The sequence below is a fragment of the Spinacia oleracea genome, chromosome 4 (assembly GCF_020520425.1).
Source record: "Spinacia oleracea cultivar Varoflay chromosome 4, BTI_SOV_V1, whole genome shotgun sequence".
NCBI lineage: Eukaryota > Viridiplantae > Streptophyta > Magnoliopsida > Caryophyllales > Amaranthaceae > Spinacia > Spinacia oleracea.
Window position 1 is genome coordinate 187,526,104 of NC_079490.1, and position 10,187 is coordinate 187,536,290.

General features: G+C 37.7%; 1 protein-coding gene across 1 annotated transcript; it reads left to right on the top strand.

Moving 5' to 3' along the window:
- Positions 1 to 4,013: 4,013 nt before the first annotated feature.
- LOC110782697 (B-box zinc finger protein 22) lies at positions 4,014 to 9,915 on the top strand. Its single transcript, XM_021986911.2, has 3 exons — positions 4,014 to 4,409; positions 6,860 to 7,372; positions 9,371 to 9,915. Exons 1-3 carry the CDS (start codon positions 4,227 to 4,229, stop codon positions 9,605 to 9,607), a joined length of 933 nt encoding a protein of 310 aa, XP_021842603.2. The 5' UTR covers positions 4,014 to 4,226; the 3' UTR covers positions 9,608 to 9,915.
- The last annotated feature ends 272 nt before the right edge of the window (positions 9,916 to 10,187 follow it).

Here is a 10,187-nt window from a genome sequence, read left to right on the forward strand (position 1 = left end):
GATTGAAGAAGGGATCCTTTAAGTTTGACCTAGTCAAGAAAAGTGTGCGGACTATGGCCGAAGTTTTGGACGAGGTCGAAGCATTTATCCATGCAACAGAAATATGCAGCGCGTCAAAAGATGGAAGGATTGGAGAAGCAACAGATTCCTCAGGGAAGAAAGACAAAATAGACCGAAAAGCCCCACGAGTAAATGGCACTTGGGCTCTCTCAAAAGAACATGATACCAATTCTCCTGGGCACAAGAGAGAACGTCCACAAGAAAGGGAATATTTCGAGTATAACACAAATCTCCTCACGATGATGAAAGACGTCGGAAATAGGTTTGACCTTGAACGACCTTTCCCCATGAAGTCTCCTGCTGAAAGTCGAGACCCTAAGTTGTATTGCCAGTTCCATGAAGACATAGGGCATGAAACCAAGAACTGTAGAAGCTTGAAGAGGGCTCTAGACGGCCTAGCCTCCAAAGGACACCTCAATAACTACTTACAGAAGAATGCTCACGGCTTTGGAAAAAAACAGTACAAAAAGAACAAGTCACCCGTCTCACCTGCGGAGGGACAACACAACGAAGGGGGGTTTGTAGCCGTCATATCTGGGGGACCAGCCGCTGGAGGACCCACCATGAGGGGGCAGAAAGAGTATGTTCGCCGCTTGGGGCAGGTAATGCTGTCAGGAAAGTCACCTCTGGACCCATTCCCACGGATCGAGATATGTGAGTAGGATGGTGGACGAATAGCCACTCTGCATGATGATCCTCTTGTGGTCGAGTTCAAAATATCCAATATGAGGGTGAAGCGCATCCTAATAGACACGGGGAGCTCGTGTGACATAATGAGTGTGGAATGCCTCAATCGTCTAGCACATGACCCAAAACCATGGATAGCATACACTATCCCATCATTGGTTTTGGAGGAAGCATTATACACCCTGTAGGCGTCATCACTTTGCCGGTTCGAATTGGGGATAGAAAAAATGGACGGAAGATGGAAGTGAACTTCCTAATTGTTAAGGACTTGACAGCATACAACGTCATCTTGGGACGACCCACCCTGAACAAGATTAAAGCAGTAGTCGTCACCCATCTGATGCTTTTGAAGCTTGTATGTGATGACGGGGAGATAGGAACCATACATGGAGACCAACAACAAGAAAGAAACTGTTACCTCACCACCCTCAACCCGTCAGCATGGAAGAAAGATTCGGCCGAAGCCAGAAGAAAAAGAAAGCATGAAGACGAACTGTCAGCCGCCAATGAGAGTAAAGCAGCCAAAACAGAACCAGTCAAGATAGAGAAAAGTGGCTGAAAATAGAATGTCATTAGGATAACTCATGTAACTTAAGCCTACAAAACGGACTAACTATCGTACTAGAGCCTACAAAGCGGCCTAACTATCGTACTAGAGCCTACAAAACGGCCTGTAAATGCCCGCCTACGAAGCAGTGAATTTAGTTTTGCTACTTAGTAAAATAATGAATGTTTTCTTATCTGACGAATACAAGGCTCAATAAAACCCCTTAAGACGCTAAGGGGTGGAGAACTCCACAATAAACAAGCCCCAAACGGTGGCGTCAATATTTACCAAATGAACGACGACCCCAAAAGTACCATGTACTAACAACAACGCAAAAGTAAGACTCAACAAGAGCAGACACTCAATATGACGCCTTCTCCTTGGAAGGCGTCTCAAAAATACTAATCGGTTGACGGCCTAAGAAGTGGCCTAGATTAGCGCCTCAAATTAGGCTGATCACCTAAAACACTGGGGTACCCGTCCATCAAATGGACCAATAAGAGAGTTCCTAAAAAGTCAGTAATAAACTGAAATGGAATAAAAAAATAAGTGCACAGGAGGCACAAAATATTTATACATGCGCTCAAGGCACAAACAAACCAAAACAAATAAATGCCAAAAGGCACCAAAGTTATTACAAGCTCCCACGGCGCCATCCAAACTAATTAAAAGGCCACTTAGGGATGAGGGGCAGTGAAACTCCCTTCCTGAACGTCTTGGCCTTCGGGGGAATTCACTTCTTCCTCATCCACGTCCTCATCTTCCTGCTCGCTAAAAAACTCAGGGGGATCCAGGCCAAGGCGTCTAGCTGTCGAGACGACCATCTGGTAGGAGATGCGACGTTTAAACCAGGAAAAGTCCTTCCCGTCCATAGACTGATCCCACGCCCGCCGAGCATTCTCCAAAATGGATTCTTCGCCAAGCTTGAAAGAGCTAGCGACCTCTCAGCGCACGGCGTCAATCTCGTCTTGGGTAGCCTTAAGCAACCCCTCTAAGGCGTCCACTTTGGAGGAGAAATTGGTCACCCGCTCCGAGACGGAGGAATACTCCTTTCTCAGCACGACCAACCTCTCCTCATGCTCCAGCAATTTCTTTTCATAGTTCTGGGCGTCCTCCTCAGCCTTCTTCAGAGCGTCTGTCTCAGACTTAATCTTCTTGTCCGCTTCCACATTGATCAATCTGGCTGTCCTCCCAGCATACTTCACATGATTCTCAATCTGGTCCTTATGCTTGAGCATCTCTTTATGCATATCAAAGCGGTAGTGCCTACTCTCGGCACAACGGATGAAGAGCTGCCGAGACCAAAATAGATTTAGTAAAATAAAAAAAATTATCAAAAAAATAAAAAAATATAATGACCATGAATAAAGTATCTCACATCAAGTTGTTTTTATTTTTTTCTATCTGTTTCCCTTTGGTTTTTGGTCCTCAATTCTCTAAATTTTTTCTCTCTCCTAATGTATATGATAAAAGGGAGGGAAAAGCCCCCTTTTGCCAAAAAAAAAAAAATTACCTCTAAAAGTGAAGTGTCCCCACTTGTTTGTGTGATCCGTGTATTTTTTTTCCTGCAACTCTATTGGTTGATGGATTATGTTGTTGTAATTTGATTGGTTCTTTTTTGAATTAGTAAATTGGTGACGTGGCAGTGGACTTACTTTTGTGATTTGCCTCCTCTTTTCTCTCTTTACCTTTTGTATTTTATCCTTAAACAATAATCTACTTTATCCTTTTCCCAAAAAAAACATTCTCAATCATTACCTTACACACTTCTCAATTTTATTAAACACCGTGCAAACCTCCATATAAGATACATATTTAGGAGCGGAGAGAGTACCATCTAATAAATAAAGAGCAACTTCAATAGTTAAAAAAGAGACATACTCACAAAAAAAAAGTACATGTGAGCAGGTTTCTCACCGTTGTTACATCAATGACATAACAAACTGTTAATACTTATAACTATTTTGGGCAGGTAGCTCAAAAAAAGATAGCTCAAATAAATAAATTATTTAAATTAAATACTATAGGGAGCTACAAGGTATGGTAACTCACAAATGTGATAATTTGTAGCTTAAATCAATTATAGCTATAAATTGATGTGGCATTACTTAGGTGATGTTTGGTTGGCATGAAATACAATGAGAATTATGACTTCCTGGGAAGTGAAAGATTTTAGGGTTGTTTGTTTGACAAAAATATGGGAAGTCACACTTCCTAAAAAATGGAGGAAGTTGCTTACCTAGGTTCCTCCAGGTAAGTGGAACTTCCCAAGTTTAACCAAACAATATCATCTAGTTCCTAGGAAATGCTAATACATAGGAAAAACTTCTTCCTAAGAAATTCTACTTCCCACGGTCAACCAAACTACCCCTTAACTACAACACCTTGTAACTTATCATTGAAATTGCTCTAATAAGTCAATTAAATTGCCTAAAATTTTGTGACAGTCCAATTAAGACGAGTATTAAAAGACGGAGGAAATATATTTTCTTATAAAACCTCTCCCATGTCCACTAACACTAACCACTTAACCACCACGTGCTTCTCCATTCCTCCTTATTTTCCAGCACATTAAAAACTTCAAATAAAATCATGATATTCCTACTGTAATTTTATTTTATTTAAATAAATAAACATTCAAATGCAATACCATCCTCATTTTACCCCCAAAATATCTCTCCTTTTTTTAAATTTTTTATTTAAATATCTTCCCCAAAGAGAAATAAAATCATTTCCATTTTTCTACAAGTTTCGGTGCATTCACTGAACCCAACCAACACAAATTAAAAAAAAGGGAAACCTTCTTCGTCACTCTTTTATCCAAAATCCTCAATCCAGTATCTCTCTCTGTATTTCACAATTTTCTCTCTCCTAGGGTTTTGTCTGTGACGGTGGATTCATCAAGCTGGTTTTGTTTTCTTCAACGAAGGAGATGAAGATTCAGTGTAACGTCTGTGAGACGGCAGAGGCGGTGGTGCTTTGCTGCGCTGATGAGGCGGCGTTGTGCCATGATTGCGATGAGAAGGTTCATGCTGCTAATAAGCTTGCTAGCAAGCACCAGCGTGTTTCTCTCTCTAACTCTTCCTCTCACATGCCTAATTGCGATATTTGCCAGGTTTTTTCTTGAATTTTTTTTATTGATAATTTGTGCTTATTTAGTTGATGCTTTGATTGTTGATTTTGGTTGCAGTTTTTTTCTTTTTCATGTAAAAGAGTGGGAAAATTCTGTGGTGTTTTTATTAACGTTTTCTGCAAATTATCTTCTGTTTATGTTGTGCTACTTCGCCATAATTTTGTCCTTCAAATTAAGGAAATGGATCATGGTTTAATCTGCAAATGACTTGAATTAACACTCAATAATATCACTGTTTTGTTAATTACGGGTGAAATGACGACGATGATTGCCATTAAGTAGTCAATGTCGAGTTGTTTGGTAATAATTGATGGCTGAATTAGATACTGCTTGCGTGTCTAAATAACAAGCCACATCTGATTGAATTGCAACTTTAACTAATTCTATGCCACAATAGTCTTTTTGCTCTTTCGGTCTTTCCTTGAAGAGTTGAAGGCTGTCATTAAGGGTAATATGGACAAGCTGTAATTTTTCCAAACAAATTTAAAAGTGGATAATTATTTTCGGGCATTCCAGAATAGAAATGTGGCTTATTGTGTAGGGACGGCGGGATTAATATTTTCACAAACTCTTAATTATGCCGGTGTACAACAAATATGGAAAATTAAAAATTAATAACTATAATTTGTGAATAGTACAGAGAAGATATCATTTTTGTAATTAAAGCGGAAAAAAATAAAAAATGTGGGAATAAGAAAAACCAAAAAATGAATAAAATTTGAGATTAAATAAATCAAATTTGAGCTTAAATGATAAAAATTGAGTTTAAATGTATATCTTGAAAGTTTAATTATTTACAATCATGCAATGTGATTTGTACTATTTATCAATAACAATTATCGACTTGGCACCGGTAAATATTGTAAGACGGAGGTGAAGTTATCCAAAATAGTTAAAGTTATCAGATACTCCCTCCGTTTCTTTTTGTTGTATCCGTTTCCATTTTAAGCGTTTCATATTGTTGTATCCATTTAGAATCTATTCTATTTTTGGACATACATTTTATCCTAAAATACCTTTACATTTCTATCTAATTACCAAAATACCTAAAGATTCTACCCATATTCCCACCTAATTTTCCCCACCCATAATATATAATTCTTTTCCCTTCCCCATATACCCACTCTCCCACCTCCTTTATTACCCATCATTATCACTCCTCTCTCTTACCTTATTTCTTTATTATTTTCTCACTCCTTTATTTATTATAATCTCTTACACCCAATCATTACACTTATACCCATACAAACCAATATTCCATTTTTCTTAAAAACCACACCAGATTCCAAATGGATACATCAAAAAGAAATGGAGGGAGTATAATGTAAAAGTTATTTATTTTATAGTGATGATATTTTGCTTTTTAATAAACGAAAATGATAAATGTCGCAACACGCGACCTTTAAGCCGTGTCACAATGATGACATGGCATGTTTATGTGTCATGATTTAAATTGGAAATTAAAATATTTAACTTATATAATCTATTATACATATTTCAAAAAAGGTAAGAAAATTTTAATATTCTAATTTGTTTCTTTTTTTATATCGATTAATCTATTTACATATTTTCATAGTAAAAATATTGAATTGATAGTAAAAATATCCTGATGACACATAGCCTACGTGGCGCCTATATGTACCAATTAAACTGCGACACGTAAGATTGTGACAACTAAATTTTTTCGCAACTTGCGACCTTTATCATCACCCTTTAATAAAATTCCTTCAAAATCACTCCTAATGTACAATATAAGAAGTAAGTTACCAAACGGGTTAAGTAACAATAAATTTATTATACATTGGTTGTGCGCAAGACCTGTTGTAATATTTTTGCAAATTTTTTAAATGCAACTTCGAGAAGTGCAATATGTGATATCCAGTTAACACAGGTATATAGCGCCCATGTCTCTTCAAACTTGTATTTGTAATTTTCAGGTTTTGGCTAAATTCTACTGTAGTACTTGTGAAGTTGTAATGAAAAGGTAGGGATGAGGTATTAAGATAACTGACCATGTTGTAATTGAAAACCCTCAATGTTGATCACATTTTGGGTTCCTGTATCAACGTGATATTGATTCTCAATTCGAAATAATTTACACTTCAATCAAAATTATTCAACACTGATAGAATTGTAAACTTCAATTTTAGCATTGATGTTTATGGGGATTATGAGAAAGAAAACGATATATGGCATGAAATATCTTATTGACAGTGGGATTAGTATTTACAGGGGTATATCAATATACAAATAGATGATTTCTCCTGTGCAGTGAAATAACATTGATGTCTACATTTTGGGTATTTGAGTAGTATATGTGATTTGCAAATAACTGGTTGCATCAGTATTAGTCACATGGCCTTGGAGATCAAATTCTATGAATGCTGTTATCTTTGTGCTTAAATTATAACATGATCTCAAACATTTTGCAGGAGACAGTTGGCTACTTCTTTTGCCTTGAAGATCGAGCATTACTTTGTAGGAAGTGTGATATTTCCATCCACACTGTAAATTCCTTTGTCTCGACCCATCAAAGATTTCTGTTAACTGGAGTGAAAGTGGGACTTGAGCCTGCAGCACCTGGTTCTTCTTCATCTGGAGGAACTAGTTATTCTGTAGAGAAAGCCTCGGATGCTGAAAACCGGGCTACACTAAAGAGGAGTGCTCCTACGTCAACAACCAGTGAATATGCCAGAGCTGACCCTGTTCAAAGAGGAGTCGAGACAGTTATGCCATCTAAGAGAAGCATAACAAAGCTGGTGGCTAATGAATTTCCCAAAATCCAACCTGTCCAAAGTGGTGCTCTTGAGGACATAACTCAATCTAGAATGACTGTTGCTGGTGGTTCTGCAGCAGGAACCCTTCATCAGTGGCCCATGGATGAATATCTCGGACTGAATGATTTCCAGTTAAATTATGGTTTTCACGACAACGTATCATCAAAGGTATGCTTTTAGTTACTTATATTAAATATGATGTTCAACCTCAGGTTTTGTCCCCTCTTCCGCTTTGTAATGCAGGGTCTCCAACTTTCCATTGACCCAATAGGCTAAAAATGTCTTCTTCCGGGAAGGGCAAGAGGGAATGATCACATTATAATATGGTTGGCTGTTCCGGGTTTGTTGATGCTTGGTGTCATGTTTGATCATAAGTCTAGTTTCCATCATTCTGAGTGAGTAATAAGCATTGATTCTGTTGTGGTAGCACTAGCTGCCATTCAGGTGCTATAGGGCATAGGTTGTGTTAGTGATTGAATCAATAACAAACTTACGAGTAGACAATGTGGTACACTTATGGTCCTGTTATTTGAGGGTGTTCTGACAATGCTTAGGGGGTTTAAACAATGATGGACCCCAAATCAGGAGATTTCCCTTCTCTCTCCTTCACCATGTCTCCTCTATTTTCCGCAAACAAAGACTATTAAATGGTAAAAATGTAGAATTCTTGTGCTATCCTCCACAAGAAAGATGCTTTGGAATTGAGAGAGCTGCTCTTCCATGGATTCATCCTTAGATCCCTTGGAAAGCCCCTCAATATTTTAGCTACATGGCCTTGAAACAACTACCTATTGTCAAGTATAGCAGATACCTAATATCAAGTTATTCTTAGTTTTTCTGTTACAAATGTCTGCCAAGATTACCCACGTTTCCCCTGCCTTTAACTACTTTCCCTTCCGTTATCTAGATTCTTCTTTTTTCAAACTTTCTCATACTCTAAAAATTCCGACGCTTCTCCTAATCAGAGTCCATTATGATTAAATATCCAATCTACAAGTTGATTGTGGAGGGGGCTCGAATCTCTAATTTGTTAGGTCAACAATAGACAATTATACCTTTCTTAATTGTCAATACTCATCAATATTTCGTGTTAGGTAATCCAACTATTAGGGTTATCTACAAATTGGGGTTAATTTTTCAATTTTCTAAAAAGAGGGTTCAATCAGGGGCGATTTGTTTAAATTCAGCAAAGGTTTTTAAATTAAGGGTTTAGGTTGATTATAAGCTGGAGTAATTGATTAAAGTACATATAATGCAGTTGTTTTTATATACATGTCAAGTAATAGGTAGTTTGTTCACCGATAGAAATAAATTTTTTAAATAAGAAAAGCATTACAGTGCAAACTGGTCAGTAAATCAGCAACGAACCACCAAGCGGAGGCCACTATCTGGCGTTGTGGTCTCTGTCTTGCATCCCGTTTTCAGGGCAAGGATTCATCACATGCTAACCTGCAGCCAACATAAATTATGGTAGCCAAGAACTAGTCATCACAATGAGATAGACTAGACGAAGATTTGCCGCTACAAACTTTATCCATAATTAGATGCACAATCCTTTGGACGAGGAAATATTCTGTGTTCTGTTTCTCCAAAAATACTTTCTTTTCTTTCATGCAACACAACATAAGTGTCTTTCAGCTGCACAGACCATCAATCTCGTGCATTTGTTTGAGTTGTTTTCAATCTACTAAATTATTCTCACTTCATCAACAACATTCCGTTCAACTCTGTTAAACTGAAGCTATACAGGATCCTCTTCAAGTCCTGCAGTAAGCAAAAAGTAATCACTTCTTTGATTCCGGATCTAAACCACAAAGAGTAGGTTGCATTTAGCACATCTCTGGCTTTTATAGCAAGCTTCTTGACCTAGATCAACCATGCACTTGGAACAAGTACTACATTTCTAGTAAATTTCTTCCAGGCTAATCCCTTCTTAACTTTGTACATTTTATGTGACTGTCTCGTCCATGTAACTCGTGTTGTTTTAGGTTTGTTTTACCGTTTCTGCATATATTTTGGTAATTTTCTTGGACTTTTTGGTGTCCCGACTAACTTGTACTATGAAGTTGGTGTATTATTTTACTCTCGACTCCCTTGTTCATTCATCATTCATCATTCATCATTCATCATTCATCATTCATCAACTTGTTTGTCTAATTTTGACAGGCTGATAATGGCAAGCTTGGAGATTGTGAGTCTTCATACCTGAGGTCCATAGAAGATGATTTGGATAGTGATGATCGGTTGGGCCAGGTTCCAGATGTTTCTTGGACAGTGCCGCAGGTGCCATCACCTCCTACTGCTTCAGGGTTGTACTGGCCGAAAACGTCCAATCACTTGGTTGATAATGCTGTGTTTGTGCCTGACATATGTTGGCCCCAAGAGCCAAACTACTACCAGTAAACACAATAATTATACTATTCATATTAAACAGGTACACTCTAGTGGTTTAGGTACCAGCATAGTTTAGTTGTTGTATTTTCCTGTGGTTGTACTCAAAATGTATTATTAGGGTTTTGTTTATTTTTAAAGAATGTCTTGCTGCGGTTAGGACTTCACCAGATGATTGATGTATCTGTAATCTGTATCACAATTCATGACAAAAATACTGTATTTGGAGTGTGAAACCACATAGTAAATAGGCCAAGACTGAAAAGACCTGTATTTGGAGTGTGAGATAACAACAGTGTTATTCTTCTCCAGGAGCGGAATTTCGGCATTGCTGTGATGATTACAGTGCATTTTGTGTACCATTCATTAAAAAAAAAAAGTACCATATCGTTAAACGGAGTACCATTATGAAAAAACATGTACCATTACGATTAAAACATGTACCATTGAAATTCAATTTATTTACAGAAATGCCCCTGTGATGTGTTTCAAAACACATCACAGCATGCCGAAATGACTTCCTCATTCTTCTCCTTACAACTCGGTATCATTTTTGTTATACCCTAACGAAATTTGCGAAAAACTAACCTGA